Source organism: Coffea eugenioides, chromosome 6 (genome assembly GCF_003713205.1).
Source record: "Coffea eugenioides isolate CCC68of chromosome 6, Ceug_1.0, whole genome shotgun sequence".
In the NCBI taxonomy this organism is placed as follows: domain Eukaryota; kingdom Viridiplantae; phylum Streptophyta; class Magnoliopsida; order Gentianales; family Rubiaceae; genus Coffea; species Coffea eugenioides.
This window is the reverse complement of record NC_040040.1, coordinates 3,229,874-3,253,564: the sequence shown is the minus strand read 5'-3', so window position 1 is coordinate 3,253,564 and position 23,691 is coordinate 3,229,874. Positions and strand designations below refer to the sequence as shown.

Sequence of the window (23,691 nt, the reverse complement as noted above, 5' to 3'; positions counted from 1 at the left end):
AGTATTCAATTTTGTATAAACTTAGAGTCCGGTTCAGTAAACGATCGATATCCAACTTGTTAAATGCATTACGTACCTATCTTTACAGCATATCTTTCCCATTTCACACTCTCCTTATCTTGTTGTCGTGTTTTGTCCGGAATACCGAGAGGAGAGGGAGGTACGATCACTCCACATCTAATAAGGAATCACTTATTGAATCTTGCACGGTAAAAATAATTAAAATCCCCCCTTTCTTCTTGTTCTATTCTTCTTTTGTCGAGCAAATATTGGTAATTAGAGCAGGCTCAAAGTCAGATTTTAACTAAGAATCTCACATTTCGATCTGACAGTCAAACTTTAACTAAAAACAGAATAACCATTTCCCATCTTGAAGCCAAATGACAAGGGAAAAAAGGCAATAAAAAAAAAAAAACTTCTTTTCTCTTTTGATTTGCTTTTGAGCAAGTCATTACAGCATTAGACTTCGGCCGGCCGCCTGCATCGGGAGTAGGCAGGATGTTTCGTCCTGATGAATACTAATCTCAGTTTCACTCCCCTGCTCCTAGTGGGAACTTTCTTTGATTTGGTGAGTGCTGTTTTGAGATTGTTATTGCATTACCATTTACGCAAAAGGTTGGTAATGAGTCACCTTATCTGCTAAGCAAAAGTAACTTTATGAATAAAAATGCATATACTCGGCTAAGTAACCAAGAACCTGTGCGTAAATTTTCCGTCGCAAGTACACAAATAACAATAGGTGCATTACAGGGCCATCGGCATATACCTTTACAAAATCTCCTATTCCACCAATGTCTTTCTTGAGTGGGTAAATAAAACGAGAGCATGCAAAGCAACATCAGCAAAAGCAAAAAATAATTTGTAAACTAAAAAATTTTTAAAAAAAAAAGTTGACGGAAAATGGTGGTCAACATTTGGGAAGATCCGAGGGTGGAGGAGGCAGCTTCTGTTTTCGGCCCTTTCCATCCCGAACAATCCATGCCATTTTCAAACCCCAGCTCGTGTGAACTTCCAGGTGACAATGCATAAACCAAACACCTGTAACACAATTCACATCTTTATGAATCAAACATAGTGCAAAAAACTTATGAAAATTGAAGTTGTAGGAAAGCATTAATGATCCACATAATTAGTTTTATATATATATACCTGGATTGTCAGCAAGGAAGCGTATTGCGATCCATCCCCCAGATGGAACACCAGCGGTGTTTCTTTCTGCCGGGTCAACAAGGTTAAATTTTGCTGGATCTTTCTTGGGATCAAAGTTTCCGATTCCCTGACCCACGATGAAGAAGTTGAAACCATGCAGATGGAGAGGGTGACTTTCGGCCCCTATTATGCTGGTGTCTTGGAGCACCAACTCCACGCTCGTATTGAATGGAAGAACCACAACTTTTGTACCGCTGCTCACCATAATGTTGGCAGGTGGAGTGCCGGTGTAATTGAAATTGAAGGGCGGATTAGCTGGAAAATCCGTGGTGTAGACGCCGTTGTTCTGGTTGAAGAAGTGAGCCTGAAGGAGGGCCGTGGTTGGCATCACAAAGGACACGTTGTTAACCGCTGCTGCTACCCTGGTGTTGTTGGGACCTTGGCAAGTTTGGCTCTGTGGACATCCCATGATTCCTAGACCCACTGTGAAGAAGAATTTCCTGTCAATCTTCTGAGGCACATTGGCCGGGAAATTCGGGGTGGCTAAACTTCGGACTCTTTTATTGAAATTTGCTGCAAATGTGGTGTCGTTGAATATCGGGAGAGAGGGTTTCAAGAGCGGGAGTTGTATTTTGTTTTTGTTGGATTTGGGAACGGGAGATGGTAGGTGATATTCTAGTATGCCTGCGGTGGTGGTATTGTCGAACGCAGCTGGACCGGTGGCGTAAGGCCTGGCTGCCATCAGGAAGGTAGCATTAGGGGAATGACGTTTGGTCTTAAGGAGGACATTCGTGGTTTGTCCGGGAGTGATGAGAACTGTGTCTGTCTTGAACGGTTTTGTGTAGACGGCGTCAGCTTCCACAACAGTTAAGCTGTGGTTGGCGATGCTGAAGAAGAGCTCGTCGTTGAGTGCAGCGTTGATCAGTCTCAGGAGATACGTCTTCCCTGGCTTCACCTTCAATTTGAACGTATCTGCCTCAGCAAGTAGAGCTTCCAATCGTGAGTACCAAGCAGCTAAAACACTACTACTGTAGGCAGCACTTAAAAGAGTAGTAAATTTCCTCTAGCTTGCGGACGTACCTTTAGCTGAACAGTTGTAGAGGTGTCCTGGAAGACCATTGATTGTAAAGGCATCAGAGACATTCGGGGCCAATCCTGTTTGCATAGCTTGGTTAATGAGTATTTCTGTATCGGTCTTCCACCATTCACCTGCAAATTTAGTAAACATTTAACGTCCAGAGTCATATTAATACAGTACTATAATGCGAATGTGTATAGGAATATAACACCCAGAGTCATATTGATAAATTACAAGCATAATAACTGAAGTAATAGCAGTAGTATTTAGCAGGTGAGGTTTGTACCGAAAATGATGGGAACTTCCTTGTAAGGTTGGGGGAAAGGGTAGGGGACGCCTCGCTTTGGAAGGATGACAATGGGGCCATAAACTGTGACTCTAAGCCATGAGATGTGAGCATGCCAGAAGAGGGTCCCTCTTTGGCCAGTTACGGTGAAGTTGTAAACATAGCTCTGCCCTGTTTGAATTGGACACTGAGTGACATAAGCAGGTCCGTCTGCCCATCCACTCCTCAGTTGCCTCACCCCGTGCCTGCACCAGGATAGTCCGTATTCAGCAAAATTAGATTCATGCTACAATCAGCCAAAAAAGGAAAAAGAAAAAAAGATCGTCGATCATGCATGATGGTTTCAACTTCCGTACCAGTGAACTGTCAAATTGTACTGAACATGGTTAACCACCTTAACGATCACTCTGTCACCTTCCCTTGCAGTTATTTGTGGCCCTGGAAGCTGCCCATTCACCGTCACGATGCTCTTGGTTTGGCAAAGTCTTGTCACATTTTGCATTCTAACCTGCGCAGAATATTGCACATGTGCAGCAGACGATCAAGATCGATCGGTAAAGGGACAAAAAGTGAGAAAGTCAATAAAGAAGAAAAAGGCTACATTAAAATGGAATGCAGTACTTACGTCAAACTTATAGTGCCTAGTAATGCCCTCATGCTTTGCAAATGCCGGATCAGCAAAAACCCAGAAAGAAATCAGCACTACTAGAAGATGCTTTACAAAGCTAAATCCCATTTTGTATTGGCTTTTTTGCGGTGTGTTGTCTGGTTGTTGGAAAAGATTGAAGACTGCAGAAAAAATGGGAAGGAAATATTCGTGTAATTTGAAGTCCTCAAGGATTGCAGAATTGCAGATGCAAGGTACAAGTGCAATGGTGTTGCATGAATATATATATATACATATATAACCACCAAGAAAAGGGCTGTTTTCGTTTGGTTTATTAGGTGATTAGATCGGTTGTAAGGATGAAATTATGATGTCTAAAGTGTCCGTAAGGGAGTGCATGGTGACCTGAATCGGTCAGCAGCGGGTATAACTATTCTTTTGAGTGATGTCCAAGTGAGCAAGACACTCCCCTACCGTACGACACTACTCCAGCTTGCTTGAAGTCCATATTGCCCTTTTAAGGCTTTCTCTCTTTTTATTGATCGTCATTTTTCACTCTGCTATTGGGGGATTCCTTCTCCATCCATCGGTTGATTTACAGAACTCTCCATAATTGTTGAATCATCTTATGGGTCTCTTTTCTACATCTCGAATGCTCTATTATACCTACCATTTGTCAGGAATTTTAAGTTTTCAATTGTACGTGGAGAAGCGTGCTTTTTTAACAGCAAAACTATCTTATTTTCGGTCCTGATTTAGTATCGACTGCCTCACTTTAGTTTTTCAACTTTGATCTTTAATTGGACGACAAAGGAAAAAAGAAAAGAAAACTTTGTTCAAAGCTTTATCTGCATTTACGAGGTTTCAGTCTATTAATTCAAGTTCAAAACTTTGTCCAAAGAGAAAAGAAAAGAAAAAAAAGGACTCATGTTCGAAACTTGAGAAAGCTGTTCGAAACTTGAGAAGTCCTCTATTCGGCAATGGAGATAGATAAGATAGGTGGTTACTGCTTAGACTTTTTTTTTTTTCCTTGAAAGTTCAATCAATCTAAAGATGGATTTAAATCCTCCCAGATCTGTACATTGGCAAAAGATTTTGATGGCAAGAAAGTTAATGATGGGAATCTAGACTAAAAGGTTCCAATTTCTGGGGCTTTTTGTCGTATGATCATTAAATACACGTTTCACTGTACATGTGAGAAAATAGATCAATTTGTGATTCATCATGAGACAAAAAATATAAATCAATAAATAAAATTTCTGATGCACTAAAGAAATGGGTCATCAGCATCCTAACTAGAATTAATTAAATTGGGATAATATGGTTGCTCAGTAGCCGTCTATGTCCGACTCAACCTCCTGTACTTGATGCTTTGCTAACTAATTACGACATATATAATTAGTGGGGAAGTGGAAGAGAGGAAGAGAGGTCGTCGTTGTCAATGCCATTTTGTTAGATGATGTCGGTTGTTTCTCACACTGCAGTGCACCCATAACAGCTCTGATGTTTACCCATCGAAACTATATATCTTGGTTTTAAGTTTTCTAAACGTGGCCTCTTGCCAAAACTACCAAAATCTGAGTTGTCGTAATTGTTGTATTTTCAAAGGAAACCAGTCGCGTGCAGGATCATGACTCCTCTTTTTTTTTTTCTTTTTCTTTAATTATATTTTGCTCGATTATTTTCTAGCTTTCATTCTTCTTTTTTTTTTCAAAATTATTTGTCCACAAGAAGCTTTGAGGTTTATTTAGGAATTTTTTCCCAAAGGGGTAGTACCTGATAAACACTCATTAATACACTTAACGTACCATACGAATTTTATATTTTAATATGTTCCCAAATAAGTTTTACCCTTACCAAAAAGAATTAACACCTAAATCTGAATCATCTGTTATAACACATATGCTCACTAAGCACCTATTATTAACCAAATCCCTTGTTTCATAGGCAAATGTGATGTTATCTTGCTATTTGACAGTGAGACTACAGCGGAAAAAGAAAAAAAGATGGAGAGAGAGACACAAATGACAAGGAAAACAAGCAATCATGGTGCTTCTAGACTTAATGTTTTGGGTTCTATATAGTTATTGTTCTTCAAAATTAAATGCTTCTTGTTGGAAAGGCTCAAGAAATCGTTTTGTGCTTATTCTCTTCATACGTTTCTTTGATTTGCTTGTTAATGTTTTTGCGGATTGTATCCTTGGGCTTCATACTACAAAAAATTGAAGACTGCATAGCATTGAACTTGTTCAGGGATGCACCGAGGGAATCACTTGATTTTCCCTTGCCCCCGTAGAAGTAAAATCCAACATGAAATTATCTTTTGTGGTAAAAGAGGTTTTTTTTTTTTTTGAAGAAAGAGAAAGGGCTTAGTGTTGGATGGACATTTGTACAAAGGTTGGTGCTTTTCGAACCGAAAAAAGTCCATAACATGAGCTGATTTGGTCCTCGACGTGAAAAAGGTAGAAGAAAGGGGGAAAAGAAAAAGTAATAACTAGTTTAAAAATATTCTAAACAATTGCTCACCGGGGAATAAAAATGGAGATGCTCAATTATATTGAATAATTTTGTGGTTTGTTAAACGTACGTGCCTTTCACTCTTATTTTCCAAAGTCAAGACTGGTGTAATCTCCCTCCCGTTGTTTTCATTGGTAATAAGTTAGTTTGGGACTTTTTTTCAAAAAAAAAAATTCGCAAAAATATGTAATATAACTAAGCGAGGAGAGGTCAACATAATGTAAAAGCGTGGAAAAAGAAATGAGCAAGAACTTTATGAACCCAAGGGAATTATCGTAAATTAAAACCATGCGAATGAATGAAAAATCTGATGCTCCGAACTCGGCGATGTCATAGACATTTCATTGCATAACCACCTTATTGAGTTCTTTAAATTACAAAACATGGTGTTTGTCCACCCTACCAATCACATATCCATGTCTCTCTGCTAATTAAGCTCAACAAGATATTTGAAAGATGGAACTGAAGAAGTAAAAGAATTTGACAAGTCAATGCCATAAAATTGCTGGATTAGAACGGGCCAGTCAGCAGAAGGTTGAACATCGATGATGAACGTTAGAAAGCCGCAGAGTGGAAAACTGGAAAAGCAAAAAAAAAAAAAAAAAAAAACACTTGAATACTGGCAAAAGGCCAAAAAAGAAACAAGTATACTAGCATTTTGGGAGATCTGCTGGCGGTGGAAGAAGCTTTTGATTGGGAAGCTTTCCGTCTAAGACAAGCCACGCCATCTTCAAACCCCAGCTTGTATGGACTTCCAGATGGCAGTGCATGAACCACACCCCTACACACACATACAGGTTAACAAAATCAATTCCAAAGTCACGAGCCCTGGAGAAAAGAAAAAGATTAATCAATAAATAAGTAACTAGAAACCCTTACAAATTACAAACCTGGATTGTCTGTTAAAAAACGGATGGCAACCCAACCCCCAGATGGAACCCCAACCGTGTTCCTTTCAACGGGATCCACAAGGTTGAAGTTCTTGGGGTCCTTATTTGGATCGTAGTTCCCGAAACCTTGCCCAACTACAAAGAAGTTGAATCCGTGGAGATGGAGCGGGTGGCTTTCGGCACCAAGAATGCTGGTGTCCTGCATGGTCAGTTCCACGCTGGTGTTGAAAGGGAGCACCATCACTTTGGTAGCATTGCCCACCATGGTGTTGTTCGGTGGGTTTCCAGTATAGTTGAACCAGCGCAATGGGTTGTACGGGAAATCTGGGCTATAAACACCACTGGATTGGCCTGAGAAATGAGATTGGAGAAGGGCTGTGGTCGGTTGTGCGAATGAGATGTTGTTGACGGATGCCGCAAACTTGGTTCCGTTGGGTCCCTGGCAGCCTTGGGTTTGGTCACATGGACTGGTTCCGAGGCCCACAGTGAAGAAGAAATGTTCATCAATATTCTGGGGAACATTGGCCGGGTACTGCCGATTAGCTAAGCTGCGTAACTTATTCGAAAAATTGGCGGCGAAGGCTGTGTCGTTTAGGGCAGGTAAGGTGGGTCTGAAGAGTGGGAGTTTCTTAACCGAAACTGTAGTACTAGAATCAGGTGACGGGCATTGTTCATATTCTAGAATACCAGCGACGGTGGAGTTGTCAAAGGTTGCGGCTCCTGTGGCGTATGGTCTAGCAAGCATGAGGAAAGTGGCAGCGGGGAATTGGGGCTTGGTCTTGAGAAGAACGTTAGTCGTTTGTCCAGGAGTAATTAGGATTGTATCTGTTTCGAAGGGTTTAACGTAAAGTGCATCCGCTTCAACCACTGTGAGAGTGTGGTTTGCAATGCTGAAGAAGAGCTCGTCATTTAGCGCAGCGTTGATCAACCGAAGAAGGTAAGTCTTTCCCGCTTTGACTTTCAGCTTAAATGTATCTGTCAAAAACAGAGAAGAAGAGAATTAATTAATGAAATCGAGACATTTGTGCTTGTGTTAGAGGTTACTAACACCGATTAAATTTTTGTAGTGCTTATATATACAGGAAGCGTACCTTTGGCGGAGCAATTGTACAAAGGCCCTGGGAGTCCGTTGAGGGTATAGGCATCAGAGACATTTGGACCACCACCTGTTTGTAAAGCTTGGCTAATTATGGCCTCGGTGTCGGCATTGAACCATTCACCTGCGCATTCATTCAGTTACATTGATTTTCTTAATTGGCGCGACTTGCAGCAATCGTTGTTGCAAAAAATGGGCAGTTAATTAATTACCAAAGATGACGGGGACTTCCTCGTGGGGTTTAGCAAATGGATACTGGACGTGACGCTTGGGTAGGATAATCAGAGGACCGTAAACAGTTGCTCGTATCCAAGAAATGTGTGCATGCCAGAACAGAGTTCCTCTTTGGCCGACAATGGTGTAATTGTACACGTAGCTCTGGCCTGTTTGTATCGGGCACTGGGTTATATACGCTGGTCCATCAGCCCAGCCACTCCGAAGCTGCCGAATGCCGTGCCTGTTTTATTTCACACACATACTCAAAGCCATGCATCATTGAGGTTTCTTTTTCGATCATAAAGTTTAGAGTATCCATGAGTCGAAGGACTAAAGATGAAATTGTTTATATACCAGTGAATGGTAATGTTGTTTGAGACATGATTGTTGACTTTGATGAGCAGACGATCACCCTCCCTGGCGACAATGCGAGGCCCTGGAAATTGCCCGTTTACAGCCACCAGGCTCTTTGTGTGGCACAAGCGTGTGACGTTTAACATTGTGATCTGCAGAAGATCGATCGATGTCAACAAACTAAAGGGTAACAACAAATTAAATGTAATCTGATTAGTTCTTCAATATTGCCGTTTTAACCTACGTACGTTGAGCTCATAATGCCTCGTTATGCCTAGTGCATGTTGAGGGAGGATTGACAGTGCCATCAAAGTAAGGAAGATTCCCATCGTACTAGTACTACTACTACTCGAGGATGGTAGACTAGAAGCAGCCATTTGTGGGTGCTGATCAACTCTCTGAGACCTGGTTTCGTGGGCTACTGATGGAATGAGGGAATTGAGAGGTGGTGAATATATAGAGAAGGTGGTGATAGGGTGTTGGGTTGATTAGTTGATGAAGATAGTATAGTTTAAAACTTTAAAGAGGAGCGAAATGTGGAAGGCCTTGGAATAGATGTTTTCCTTCGACCAACTGTAGTTGGAAAACCACTGTAGAGTGCTACCAAAGACAATCTTCTTTCTTCTTAGTTTTTTGACCTCTGTCCTCCCTCCCTGTCCAACCTTTCCTTCGTCGTGATGCTATGGTTCCTGAGGGCGTGAGACGTGATATCGACCATTTCTAAACTTGTAGCAACAAACAAGGAAACAACGCATATTTGCACTGCTAGCTAGTAGCTTCAGTATCAAAACGCCTTCTCCGGTCACTTCAAAAATTCGCTACATCTGCCTCTCAGTATCGAAAATATTTTGTTCGATTTGAGATGACATTAGTAACTATATTTAGGTTGCCGAAAAGGACATGGGAAAAAAACCAATTCATTAAGCCACATGCACAGGCTCAGCAAGCGCAAGTACAAGTACTGCTTAATGTCTGAATTATGCGCGTTAATGTTAATGGTAGCTATCCTCCTCTTTGTCAGTTTTGGCCACGAAGGCGATCATAATTTGCATTGAGTTCTCCGTCCTACTGTCTTAAGTGTGTTTAGAATCTGGTGTAATCATTTCTTCTGTCTGTCAATTTACACGAGTTGTCTTACTAATTTTCTGATCAGTGCTCCACTTTACTATCACATGGGAGAAGTCTTGGTGTGTCGTACAAGACGATGGAACAAACGCAACATGACGTTTACCAAGAAATACTGTTGGAAAATGAGATGGAGAAATGACTTTTTGTAGCGTGCTGCGTTTATAATTTTCTGCGATTCACTATAAAAATTAATATAGCATATCGTGAAGTAGCTGAAGCTGAAGTTGGTGGCTACGGTGTTATCACACGTATGGTGTCTAAACATTGAAGTAATAAAGAGTAGGACCGTTTCTACGACCACTTTCCTCTCAAGCAAGGCAGAGATTTTGGTGACTGTCGTCCCTTTTTATTTGTGCTTTATATAGAACTATAAAAAAAAAAAAAAATTAGAGTGCATGTACGGAATTTTACAGTCCAACATATATATATATATATATATATCTTCTCGTGAATAATTTAATCCAAAAACGTTTAAAAGACAAAATTAGAGCTTGAGTAAGCCAATACAAGTTGGCTCAATTAGCAAGAACGGATCATTTTCTTACAAAATATCGTATATTCGAATTTTAATGTGGTGGACAACAACCTCTATAAGCAATTTATGACCCCTGATCTGTGGTGATAATTGTGGCAGAAACTGAACTCACCCGAATTTTTATTCATCCGAGAAAAAAGGGTGCTTGAGTGGAATACAAGGATTTTGTGTTGGTTCTTCTACGTGCATACGGGGTCGTTTTTGCTTAGAGGGTTAATCGTCATTGCAGCTACTTCATATCCTGTATGCACGTAGGAATTCATTTGCATCCCCTTCTCACTGAAGACGGCATGACTCAACACAATTAGAAGCAAACTGGCACGCCCACGAGGGGTTGGTAAAATGTCGCATGGAATAAAACTAGAATTGGGCTTGCTTTTTAAGCTTATTAGTTTCCTACAGGGGAAATTTGTTTTGTTTCAGTGGAAGATTCAAGAAGAAATAAAAGACAAAATTGTAGGCTAAAAATAGATATTCATGTACTTAATTGCTTGTCGCGAAAGTTTCAGCAATATATATAATAAATTTTATATACACTGACAGTGTATACACTATGATCGTTTGATTCATGATATATGTATAAAAAAGTGCTGAATCTGAATTTTTCAGACATTCAGATGTTTTGAGTGTTTGATAAATGAAAATCTATTTGCTGAACTTGTTATGTGTGTATTTTTTTCAGCACAAGAATCCTAACTGAATGCTTAATTCTGATAAGAATCAATAGAATTACTTCAACTACTTTATCTTATCTACCAAATCTACCCTTGTTTGTTAATTATGTTCAAAATTCTTATTTAATTAAACAACCTAATATTCTCTATCTAACGATTTTTAGTTTCTTTTTCTCCCTTTTTAATGACTTTCACATCTTCTCCATACTCCTCATATAATATATTTCATCTTTTATATTAATTTGATTTAAAAATAAATATTGTCATTTTCATACCTAACAAATTTAAACTAATTAAATCATAGATTCTATTTCTTTTTTGAATGAAAGGATATAAGGGCAAAATTGTCAAATTAAACTTATTAAACATTCAGCTATAAATATTTATCAAACAGTATAAATAGGTTTAGCACTAAAATTCAGACATTCATATATTTTTTTCAGTGCTTAAAATTCAGCAAATTAATTGTTTCAGTATTCAGATTTCAGAATTCAAACTTCAGAATTCAGATTCAGTTTTATCAAACGGAACCTCAAATTTTACATAGTTGTCATTCATCCAACGTTGATAGTGTATACGCTATTAGTGTATGAAATATTAATCCATATTTTATATATATATATATATATATATATATTCTCTTAGTTTTGTCTTCTTGGTCCTGTTTGTAACGTACTTAGCCATAATAATATGGCAATTCGCTCGTAAATCATATTGGCGGTTTTCTTCTTCGCTAAATTTCAATTGTTTTTTATATGTATTTTCTTAATATTTTTGTTGGGCAATCTGTAGATCTGAATTCTCGCCACACAATTACAGCTGAAGCTTATGATAGGAGCAGGAGGCCCATCCCATCGTTTCCAACATAACCTCCTGTTTGGAACCTGATTTTTTTGGGAGTTTGTCTAAAACTTTACTGCAGTGTACTGTAGAAGTTTTTGAAAAAATTTTTTAAGATGAAAAATTTTTTTAAGTTTTTTTAAGAAGTTTTTTGGAAGTTTTTTTCCTTTTCTTTTTTTTTTCTTTTTCTTTTTTTTTCTTTTCTTTCCTCTCTTCTTCTTCTTCCTCTTCCTTCCCTCCCCCGTTACTTCTGCGTTGCCTCCCCAGCAGCAATGGTCACCATTTTTTGTCCTTTCTTTTTCTTTTTCTTTCTTTCTTTTTTCTTTTCCTTCCTCCCTTCCCCTTCCCCCTCAAAAACTCCTGTGCCCACAGCTTCTCCGGCCAGCCCTCATGCATCCCCGGTTCCTTCTCCATCTCCAAAGATTCCTCCAACAATACCTGCGGCTTCTCCCTGGTGAATGCTCCGGCAGTGTCACCGCCTGCATCATCTCCAACCAGAAGCCCGACGAGTTCTCCAGTTCCAGCCACTGCAGAGGTTCCATCCGCCGGTGCTAGTGTTCCTTCCACTTCTGCGACACCGGCAAAGTCGCCGGCAATGTTCCCTTCGAGCAGAAACCTGCCAAGTTGCTCACCGGCTGGGATGAGTTTGGCATTGAAAACTTCGCAAGGCCCAGTTGCTGATGAATCGGTGCTACCTCCATTCATGGGGGGCCTAATTGTTCTTGCTGGGCACTGGAAGAGGTGATGACAGAGGTGGTGGTGACGGAGGAAGAAGAAGAAAAAGGGGAGGTGGGGGAGGAGGTGGTGGTGGGTTGGAGTGGGTGACGGAGGTAGAAGAAAAAGGGAGGGGAGGGAATTTTTTTTTTGTGTTTTGGGTATTTTGAGGTGTGTAGGTAAAAAACTTTGTGAAGTTTTTCGGGGTTTCTGTAGCAAAAGTTGTTAAAAAACTTGTAGGAAACAAACTTGCTAAAAACTTGCACTTCCAAACAGGGCCCTTATTCCAGCCCTCTTCTGTCAGTCTCCCAAGGAGGAGGAGTAACACACGTGCTTTCCCATGTTATTGGACGCCCAAATTACACCGAAAGCCATTGATAATTATGCACAGGTTATGACAGTGACTCAATAGGCATACTTGATCTGGTATTTGTTAAGAGTTAAAGCCGCAGGCTGCTACATTTTGCAAATTCTAATTAGGCTTATCTATTATTTTGTCTTTTGCACCCAGAACAAAAAAAAAATGGCATACATACTCGAAAATTCCAATTTATATTTGATCACGCAAGTTCTTTTTTTTCTTCCCACAAAATCCTTGGATAGTTGCATGAGGATTTTTTAGGCTTATTTTTAGGCAAGCATTGGTAGAGGTGTCAAAATGGGTAACTTGGGCGGGTTTGGGTTGGGTAAAATGGGTAATGGATATAAGTGAGTCAACCCATTTATACTCATTTAATTAGATGTGTATAAATGGGTAAGTTAAAAAATGAATTGGGTAACCCAATTACCCATTTATAACCCATTTATTTTAATTTTTTGTAAACTCATTTAAATTTATTTTTTCAAACTAAGTTATCATTTATACCGCTCTTTGTACCCACCATTAATTTTAAATATTTACTTATAATGTTCAATAAGCCTAATTACCAATTTTTTTTCATTTATACTCTATGTCGCAAAACTACATATTATTTAATAATTGAATAATAAGAATAAAAAAAATTGAACTAAGTACTATAAAAGTTAATATAAAAACTTAATCCAAAAATTTTGAACCCCTAACATTTTTTTCATATATAAATTTAAAATTTCATTTTAGAAAGATAAGAAAAGAGGCTAAAACTTATCATAAATTGGTAATGCTAAAAAGTGAGCAAGTTAAAAAAATTAAGAGAAAATAAAATAATAAGATAAAACCAACAAATAATAATAATAGTGAAACAAAAGTAGTTAACATCATGACAAAATGAAATATTTGAAAAAAAAAAGGGTGGGGGAAGAGAAGAGACTTAGGGGAAGAGAATTCTAAATAGGTTAATTGGATTTGATGGGTATTATTGGGTAACCCATTTATATCCACATATAAAAATTTAAGATACCCATACCCACCTATTCATGGGCGGGTATGGATAAATTTAGTTAAGTGAGTTAGTTTGCCACCTATAAGCATGGGTGACCACCAGACCAAAAGAGCATGTACATCCTTGATTTAGCCATGATAATGGGTAAAGGGCAAGAATGGTACAATAAAATTTGCAATAGAATGTAAACTGTATGTTTCACCTTCGCAAGCCATTTTGTGCAATATATAATTTTATGACACTATTCTTTTCATACAAACATTACAAATTGCGAATTTTGAAACTTAGACCAATCTTGACGCTGGTTACTCCTCGGCGGCCACAGCGTTATTTTTTTTTTTTTTTCTAATTTCCAGTGATTTCTTTAGTTCACTCCCAGAATTTGGGACTTGCATCTTGCTGATGGGTGATTGCTTCAATTCGCGAATTATGTCTGCAGCCTCATTCCAACCAACCAGGCTGCTAGTTTTGTTTATCGTGGACAAGACAGTGGGGGCGCAAAACTTCAATAAACGAATTAAATGTTCGACCAAACAACTTAAAGGAAATCTGAGAAGGGCTCAACAAGCAAGAAATAACAACAGGCAGAAAACAGTAATAATAAAAAAAAAAAAGTGTAGTTTTTGTAGTCTCTGCATCATAATTGGCACATAGTTCAAGCCTTTGGAGCCTTAGCTACAACTCTCTGTTATTATTAGGAATATTCTTTCCTACCAAAACTTATTTCACCACTAGAACAGAAAGATTGCTATATGAAACAGATTGATAGATACTGAGGAGAGTATTTATCACTTAGAAATTATGAAACAGACACAAAAAAAAAAAGACACAAACAAAGAGCCGCAATATACCAGCATTTTGTTTGGTTGCAGGAGTAGCCGCCATTGTTGCTGATGACGATCTTCTAAACTCCAGGTCTGGTACGTACGTTGTACAAGACACCCGTCCGATGTCAGGGGACCATCATCATTCACGGACCGTCGTTAAAATTAAAAATTATGGGAACGGTAAACGCCGAATCTTTGCCTTGCCAGGTCGCATTGTAAGCGAGCGAAACCAATCCTTGACTTTTCCAGGTCAAACTCCACCCACACATTTTGTTGGTGATGGTGCCCGATCACGTATGCTTCGATTGCCAATAGATCCGAATTCCCGAACGTGAAGCAGTACACCTCATCGCTTCCCCTAACTTGACCCGGTACCCGATACAGTAGCCTCTCCCCCGAAACCACTATCTCCGCGCCCCGAAGCACCAAACTCACCGACGGCACTTCTGGTATGTTTGTACGGTTCATTGGAACCCGGAAACACAGGTCCATCGCCCCTTGGAAAACAAATTCAGGTTCCTCCAGAACCCGCAACACCGCACTGGTTTGGTTCACGAATTCAGCTCTTAAAGCTGTGTAAGCCGGACCCAGGAGGAAGGTAAACTGGGTGCCCGAGTCAACCATGGTCTGCCCCGCTCCCGTATGATCGGGTTCAAATACGGATTTTGGCAGCTGGAGCAATTTATCCGAAACCTTAATACCTTCGAGTTGAACCGTGTAGGCCACCCGATCAAAATAAGGCAGCGGGGTTGAAATTTGAACCAAAGGTGTATAATTTAAGGGTATCAGCCATGTAAAATTGGCGTCGCCCAGCAACAAAACACCCGAGAAATCGGAACCAGAAATGCAGTAGGAAAATTTCTTAAAGCCCATCTGAGAGACAAAAGAAAGCGACCCGCGATTCATGCCCATCAACCCGGTCGTCTTCGAGTCTTCGTCGGAGTTGCTGCTGTAACCCGAATCCATGCAGCCGAATATGGTGTCAGGAAAATTCGACCCGCCAACGTTAAAGTTGTCCAATGCCAGATTCCCTTCTGAAGAAGAGGCATCCGCGTACGACAACACGGCGTGGCAGAGATTCCTAGAATCACAGGAAGCCGGAATGGACAAGTCCTGGGTTCGGGTGGTGCAGGTGGGGGAGGAGCAAGTGACGGGCGAGTAGGACGATGACCGGTTCGGGAAGAAAACGGGTTGCCCGGATCGGGTGGTGTTGCACTGCAGCCACGAGAGCTCGCTTCCTGTGTCGAGGACCATGGTAACGTTCTGTGAGGGCGTTCCCACTGCCAGAGAAACTGTGAGGGTGACATTGTGGGTGAATGGAAGCTTGTTAGCAGCTCTGGGGAGGGACCCGGTTGAGATTTCTTGGGTTTTCAGGGGCAAAACTAGCATTGCTGCAGAATCTTTAGTGTACATTGAAGTTTCAGCTGAGCAAAAGAAGAGCTGGGTTTGGATTAGCAACATAAGAATGAAAGTGCAGGCGTCTTTCATGACTTTTACTGGTATAGGTAATGAAGTGAATGTAACAGTCTGGCACTGAACAAGATGCTGAAGAAAGATTTTTTAAAAAAAAAGAATTTGTGAGTGCTATCGGATATGGAGCGGTGAGGAACGAGACATGCTATGAGTTTTGTGTTTGGACAAAATGGAATGAGATATGCTATGAGATTTGGGGACAGAGAATTAGGGGAGTGCGTAAGTGCTCTAGTCTTTGTAACTTGTAAGAAAGTACAGTTGGAGGAAGAGGAGGAGGACTTCAACGTTTGTAGATTCTTCACTGACGACTTTGAGCTGAAAAAGATCTTCTTCCACTTCCTGTTTTCTTCTTGACATTGGTGCTTAAAACTAGTCGATATGCTGTGACGGCGGCCAGTGGTTGTGGTGGGTAGTTAAACGACACAGTTTGGTATTGTCTGCGCCACAGAATATGACTAACCAACAATTTGTTGGTTAGTCACTCAGTGGCCTATATATTGAAGTTGATATTTGACAAAAAAAAAAAAAAAACTCAGTGGCCGGTACTGGCTTAGATTATTAATAATGTGTACATTATCATCGTTAGATACATGTATGATAAATTGACGATCAATCTAAATTCAAATTTTATATATGCATCATGCATTCAATCGTGATGATACATACACTATCAAATATATGTAAAATTAATTCTTAAATTATGGATAATATAATATTCATTTCACTTTTATCCCTTTCACAATGATAAATGATAATCTTTTAGATGAGATTTGAATTCTCTACGTTATTTCTTTCCCTTTGTTTGTCCATTTACCCCCCATCTAGATAAATAATGTTGCTCAATCAAAAGTAATGAAAATTCTAACAAAATCTAAAGTTGCTCAATCAAGCCGTGAAATATTCTATTTTTATCTGACAATTTGCATGCTCTAATATATGAAATGTTAACCATTTCTTATTCCTAAGAATAACCTAGAAAGTTCTTAAGAAATTTTCTATTTACCCATTCATATGGAGAATTCCAATCTCATTCAATGTTGAACCAAAAAAAAAAAAAAAACCTAAAAGTGGAACTTTATAGAATATTTATAGATTTATCAGTACAAATTTTTGGTATTTCTCGGAAACTTTTTCTCTTTGTCAGAGGTTCAGAATCTAAAATGAAACAGTAAGTGGAAATATATGTTAGGAGCCTCTTTTTTTTTTGGTTCATCGGAATCTATTGTGGAGAACTGGAGGCTACAATAAAGATCTCTTGTTTTTTTTTTTCCCTTTGGAAAAGATGAAGATCTCTTGTTCATTCTCTGCCCCAGCTTGAATAATGTGGACGCAAAGCATAGTTACATGCACATGTGCATGTGTTTCTTGATAGACCCGATGCAGGATTTTTATTGTTTTCCATGCTTTGCCACTATTCCGTAGGGTGGGGACATCCTCCATTAATTTCACGATGACCAGTGAGTGATACGGAGAAATGTATATACGGACTTGTGCTCTTAATTCTTCATGCCAATATCTTCCGAAAACCTTTGGCTCAAAAAATGAAAGTAAAAACGAAAGATAAAGTAGTAATTATGGAGTTGAAGAGATCCCGGAATCGTTCTGAAACAAAATTATTTTTATTAAGCTATTGTAAAATTAAAAATAAACGCTACTCTGCATCTTGAGACAGAAACTCAAGCGTGATATTTTCTTTTGTTTCCATTTTTTACTCTTTTTGCTCGAATAATGACACCTCGTCTTATTTTGACTTTTAGAACATGAACCTGGTGACATATCCACCAAATGAGCGATGCAATTGAGAAAACTTATACAGTTCGAAAAGATTATGCACATTCTAAGTCGAGAATTCGGTTGTTTTAAGCTTCGCAATCTGCATGTTTTTAGTTCTTAAAACGTAGATCAGCTAGTTAACCATAATATAGCTAGTTCAATTTTCACGCCCTTTCTTTTTTTTTTTTTTTTTTATCTTCTTTGTTATAAGGCTTACCAACCATTTGAATGTTATTGAATATAAAATGTTATTTTTTTTTTTGACGAAAGTTAGATATATAAACCTAATTCCAGAAGAAACCTCAAAAGTCGGCAACTTTTGAGGTCCTCCCAGGGACTTATAAACTCAACCCCAAACCCCCCCAAGAACCGATGTGGGATGGCAACCCCACAACGGCAAGCCAGTAGGCCCGCTGCTACTAAGAAGTGACGACCCCCCACGAAACCCAATATAACTACCCTTGCAGGAATTTGCCTCTTGACCCATTCCTAAGAATTGGCTTTTTTTTTACGAAAGTTAGATATATAAATCTAATCTCAGAAGAAACCTCAAAAGCCGACAACTTTTGAGGTCTTCCCAGGAACTTATAAACCCAACCCCAAACACCCCCAAGAACCGATGTGGGATGGCAACCCCACAAGGGCAAAATATAAAATGTCACTTGACTAGTTAATAAATCAAAGTCAAACAAGTTTTTATCATCAAAGTCAAACAAGTTCGATCCAAACGGTAGCACCACATGCCCTGCTGAAAGATCCATGGGCATAAAACGTGAATGGGCCCAATCAGTTGTAAAAGCGACCGGATGCTTGTACGACTACAAGGGAGATGCCTTGGATCATGGCCGGTGATGGCCACAGTCCATGAGTAAAGGAAATGCGAATCATCCTCGTCCTGTAACAGATTCCCCCTTTAAATCCTTTCTAGCCTACGACAGAGACCCTTCTATGCAGAAAACCCAAAGGCGTCCAATCCTCCAAAATCCGGTACTAACTAACAGCTAAGCAGAGCAGTACCGCATCAAATGTAGTGCATTACACTTGGTAATTGAATGGAAGTCAAGGCAATGACCCGTTAATTCTTGGATTGTTCTCAGATTCGAAAGGGTCCGTCCTCAGTGGCTTCAGCGGTTAGTGTCCATCTTATCTTTGTCTATGCTTCCTTACTGTCGGTAAAATATTTGTGTACAACAAACAGCGTTTGGGACGAAGCTATGGCCGTTCATCATCTTTCAGCTAGGATTGTAAATTTGTAATGGCAGAGTATGTGCCAACAATTGAGCATAATAGGCCCACTACCATTATGACAGTGCAAACTGCGATCTGCAAAATGAATCCCAACGGTTATATATTTTAATTAAATGTAATTCAACAGAGTAGAAGAGGAAAAAAGAAGATTTATTTTCACCTGGAGGTTTGTTAATTTACCACCACTTATTCTGATGTAGCAAGCACAGGGAAGGATTAGAGACTGTCATCAAGCATCATCATCAATCGATGTGATCTCTATCAATTGCATAATCTGTGTTTATAGCAGAAGTAACTTACCACTAGCATTACAAGTAAGGATCCAATTAAGGCCATCACAGATCCTGCACATGTGACGAAACAGCTAAAAAGCTGGAAAGAAAATCTACTAGTACGGCCAATCGAAGGCTAACATGCACATTTCCTTCCATTCAATTCAAGCATGGCAGATCTTGCGATGAAGGATAAACAGAACATTATTAATTCTTACCGAAATATGGAACTGTCAACGCTATGGCTAGAGTTGAGCCCACTAACATTGTCCTGATGAGCATTGATACACCATAAGATCGAAGCCGAGATGAAGGCAAAAGGTCTTCTAGTCCAAATGCAACAGGGATTAATGTCAAGGCATACTTTGAGACGGGTGTTAAAACCTGAAAAACGAAACAAGATGCTTATTTTAATACGTCAAATCTTAAAGCAGCTGGCTAAGCATTCCAAAGCAACCTACGCAAAGCAAATGAAAACGAAACCATTTGCAATGGCATGGTGGGTACGCATTTTTTCTGGTTAAAATAACAATCCTGGATGCTGTTATGAATCTGGTCTATCATCTTACCACTACCAATGCAGCAACACCAGAAGCAGTAAATGTCGTAGGCAGATTCAGTGTGAACTGGGGCTTGACAGCATCGCCAAACATTGAGAAACCGCAGATTGCAACCCCAGTATACAGAAAAAATGCTGTGGAGAAGCTGATTTTTTTTTTTTGGCGGGGGAGCAAACAGCAGTCAAATGAGAATTCACGTCTCAACAGTTGAAATAATAAAATTGAGTTCTAGACCTTCAATAGGCCCACTAATCAGAGCCCAAAATCTCATAACCCATAAGAAACGCAGACGATCTAATGTCAATGTGAATGTTGACTTCCACAAATTATACTGTATCTGTTCATACAGTATAGTACCTGATCACGAGGATGGAGGGAAATTGTGAAGGCTCCTTCATCGACGAGTAAATATCTGGGAACACTGAATGGCTGCCATAGCAGAAACTGTAGAGACCGATTGTAAGGGGTAGTTTTGCCAGGTCAAAAACTCTTCCACCTGGATGAAATCCCACTTCATTGATCACGCCTACCCACAACAAGCAAATTACCACCACCACTAACATGATGACTCCTCCAACTGAAAATGGGCATTTCAAAAGTAACTGACGTCAGGGCAAACAGAATGATTCTTAACTAACAGTAAACCAAATGACATTCAGAACCTGAAATATATGACAGCGAACTGAGGTTTCGAAGCCAAACTGTTGGTAATATAACAAGGGTTGATACAATTGCACAAAGTTGATAGGAGTCCATATGGATTCCAGCAAAATCCAGGTGAGCATGTGGGAACATTGAAGCCATGTTGTCGCTCATCATGATCAAGTATTCCACACAAGAAGACTGTGCCACAAACAGTATAACTTGGGTTTTCAACAGAAATGACACAACCAAGTGATAGCATTAATATGGAATTAAAGGAAAGGGAAGCAAAAGAGGCACTTACATAAAGTTCCAAGTATAGGACAATCTGCATTTGGTTTAAATGACAGTCAGTAGCAGATATATATATATATATATATGAAATATAGCCGGCATATTGGTTCATTGTGCTAAAAATTAAATCAGGCTTACAGCTATACATATTCGACCGATCATGCCAAAAGCAGCCTGTCCAATGTCTGGATAGGTTTCGAGTTCTGGAGAGCTTTCTAAACATCTCTTCAACAAAATACCAGTATAGCAAGTAATTACTCCAAAAATTAGAAGTAAAATGAGGCTAAGCCAACCCCCTTCCTTTACTGCATATGGAGTTGAAAGGATTCCAATACCACATAAAGCATTTATTGCTGCATGGAAACATAAACAGATATGAACAATCATGGTATATGAAGTTAAACATATCAGACCATTTGATATATAGATTTTTATTTTAATGGTGGTAACCAAAGCTCTAAAAATCATATGTTAGAAACAGAACAGGTCATCGAATCTTCAATAAATCAGGGATCAAGAATGCAACATGATTTGAATAACAACAAATTTAGTAGTGAGTAATTTACTCGAGTCCCTTTTGACCGTTCTCGTTGGGTAGATAAAATTTTAGAACGTCCGTAGTTACTTCAATCTGATATTCATTCTGACAATCAATGTATGCAAAGCGGCAGGTACGTTACCATTGAGGATCGTCTGTACATATGAACATTGCTTTGGTGTTGGTAACTCTTCGATAGATAACCTTGAGCCAGAAGCTACTGGGAGCTTTTTAAAATGTTGTGAGCAGGTAACCTCTTCTTTGTCAAAGATCGTTGGAGATATAAGGGGTCTAGTAAATGAAGATTCACGGACAGTAATCTGAGGTCTCTTGTTTGCTGAAGTCGGGGGGGAGCTGCCCCTTAGGAAGCTAAATGAGGAAGGCGTAACACTTGTATACATGTCCATCGATTGCCTAGACAATTCAAACAGATCAATGTTGGGAGCTTAATTTCCATGACATACAGGATTAGTAAAAGAATCATGAAATGCTTCAATCGTAATTAAGACCACAGTGATTTTGGCATCAACAGTCAAAGAAAAAACTAGGTTGGTTCCGTCAAGATGCTTCATAATTATGGGTTGTGTAATGATGGTTAAAGCACCTGTTCAACTACAGATATCAACAGATTCAATGCATATAAAACAATATATTTGCAGACCAGATATAACCGCAGCAGGGGCATTCACGGACACATTTTCCCTGAATGTCTCAATGCAAAATGACGAAGTCATTTTGACGTTTCCAAAACCTATTTGTACAGCATGAACTTGATAAAAGATTAAGATACCTCCCATCCAGATTCTGAGAAGAATGCAATGAGAATCTAGAAGGATGCAGCGATTCAAAGTCAAATTCACGGTGATCCCCTTAATTATGTAATAAGATTTTATTAGTTTATTTGGAAGATTAAGTAGACGCATAATTGTTCTAAACTCTTCTAAAATAACGATTAAAATTGTTAAAGGAAACGAATCCCTCAGATCCAGGAAATGCATATTAATAAGTCCTGCAGACAATCTCTTCGAAGTCCTACATTAACTCGGGTTCAGAGCGGATTCATTCGCCATGTATATTTAAACGTGAATGTGATAACAAGAAGAAGCAGTTGCATGCATCCCACTTTTTAACTTGTAACGAGCGTCTCAAGACAACCATGCAATAAAGTAGGACTAGCACAAAAACAGCATCAAACCAGAAAAAAAAAAAAAACAAAGGTACGTAGTAAAAACTCGTAGCATGGTGCGATCCAAACGGGCAAAAAAAAAAGAGAAGGAATTTAATGCATGCAAAATTGGTAAGAATTATCTGATTGGGTTAATTTTTGTCTATTAACATCCTGTATATGGTTAAAACCAGGATGAGGGAAATCATAGGATGAGCTTAAAATTCTAAAACCTGTAGCTTTGAGGCCAGCCAGAAGAATGAGATCCCACGCTGCTAGAAGAAGAGTTCACTAAGGGTGGTGCGGCACCAAAATCAGGTTCAGAGTCGTCGTCGTCGTCGTCGTCGTCCTCCTCCTCGTCCTCCTTGGAAAATCTTTCGGCCCGATTTTCCTCATCGTCGGTATCAATTTCAATGTGGCGGTCTGGTCGATATTCTCCTTCCAACTTCATTATTATTCCCTTGATATTAGGGTATCTAACCCTCCGACCCGAATTCGAGAAAAGTGGGCGACTATTTTCCGGTGCATGCAAACAAACAAACCTGCAATGAAAGAACACACCAATGGCCTCCCGAGAATTTGTTATGCGACTTTTCTTGGCCCGGAAGGAGGGTGCTTGATCGTGTTTATGAGACTCCAGGCATATTAAAGAGAGATACAACAATCATAGAAAGGAGGGATTTTTTTTTTAATTTTTTTGGGAAGGGTTCGACCAGGTGTAATCCTAGATTACGAATCAAAGATTTTTCGTTTGCGCAGACTAGACAAGGCCTGAGATGCGAAAGTTTAGGACCACGTGCAAGTTTAGAGAACTTTGTATGCATTTTTACTTCTAAAAAAGTTAGTAGATATTGTTGACGCTCTGCTTAACTTTTGTTAACTCCGTGAAAGTAGATAGAAATGCCCACGCTTTTTATTTTAATTATCAATATTTAAGGCACATTCATTCAATGCATGTATAACTAATATTAAAAGGCACGGAGAATCGAAGAAGTTACTACTAAGAAAATTTTTTTTAATCATTTTGTGTATAATATGGTTGCTGGGAAATCTGTCCGGACTTTGTATCTCATATATATATATATATATATATGTATTAAATCGTTATAATATAATTTTTTTAAAAAATTTCAAAAAATAACACTCCAAACAAGGCCTGAATATTGTGGGTCGAGCCCATCTGGATGCTTTTTGGTGAGTAATCGACATTTAGCCATTGTGGCATCAGAATTCTTGGACGATTCATGTGTTGTAGCATACACTGCTTTCCCTTGTCGAAGTTGAACATCTTTTCATTATGCCCTAGTAATCCTGCACTTTAGAGGTTGCGCACTTGGCTGAAAAATGAAAATCTAGCTTACGTTTAAAATGTCAGATATTACCGTGGCTAAAAACCTAATGAACGATATTCACTTTACCAAATTGAAATTGAAATAATAATCAGATGTTAATTA

The 23,691-nt window shown here is 39.1% G+C and overlaps 4 protein-coding genes across 4 annotated transcripts; all 4 read right to left on the bottom strand.

Moving 5' to 3' along the window:
* Positions 1–686: 686 nt before the first annotated feature.
* LOC113775352 (laccase-4-like) lies at positions 687–3,342 on the bottom strand. The gene is made up of 6 exons (XM_027320191.1): positions 3,139–3,342; positions 2,870–3,021; positions 2,514–2,758; positions 2,230–2,358; positions 1,150–2,121; positions 687–1,038 (listed from the first exon to the last, which is right to left on the bottom strand). The coding sequence occupies exons 1-6, from the start codon at positions 3,247–3,249 to the stop codon at positions 908–910; spliced, it is 1,740 nt and encodes a 579-aa protein (XP_027175992.1). The 5' UTR covers positions 3,250–3,342; the 3' UTR covers positions 687–907.
* Positions 3,343–5,932: 2,590 nt separating this feature from the next.
* LOC113775158 (laccase-17-like) lies at positions 5,933–8,601 on the bottom strand. The gene is made up of 6 exons (XM_027319916.1): positions 8,442–8,601; positions 8,194–8,345; positions 7,836–8,080; positions 7,619–7,747; positions 6,528–7,502; positions 5,933–6,418 (listed from the first exon to the last, which is right to left on the bottom strand). Exons 1-6 carry the CDS (start codon positions 8,568–8,570, stop codon positions 6,288–6,290), a joined length of 1,761 nt encoding a protein of 586 aa, XP_027175717.1. The 5' UTR covers positions 8,571–8,601; the 3' UTR covers positions 5,933–6,287.
* Positions 8,602–14,099: 5,498 nt separating this feature from the next.
* Positions 14,100–16,149, bottom strand: LOC113775159 (aspartic proteinase PCS1). The gene has a single exon (XM_027319917.1). The coding sequence runs from the start codon at positions 15,758–15,760 to the stop codon at positions 14,435–14,437; it is 1,326 nt and encodes a 441-aa protein (XP_027175718.1). The 5' UTR covers positions 15,761–16,149; the 3' UTR covers positions 14,100–14,434.
* A 2,605-nt stretch (positions 16,150–18,754) lies between these two features.
* Positions 18,755–23,525, bottom strand: LOC113772978 (amino acid transporter AVT1D-like). Its single transcript, XM_027317488.1, has 12 exons — positions 23,389–23,525; positions 22,471–22,779; positions 21,215–21,486; positions 20,673–20,887; positions 20,545–20,568; positions 20,261–20,441; positions 19,956–20,175; positions 19,608–19,743; positions 19,257–19,422; positions 19,067–19,110; positions 18,927–18,989; positions 18,755–18,841 (listed from the first exon to the last, which is right to left on the bottom strand). The coding sequence occupies exons 1-12, from the start codon at positions 23,523–23,525 to the stop codon at positions 18,755–18,757; spliced, it is 1,854 nt and encodes a 617-aa protein (XP_027173289.1).
* Between the last annotated feature and the right edge of the window lie 166 nt (positions 23,526–23,691).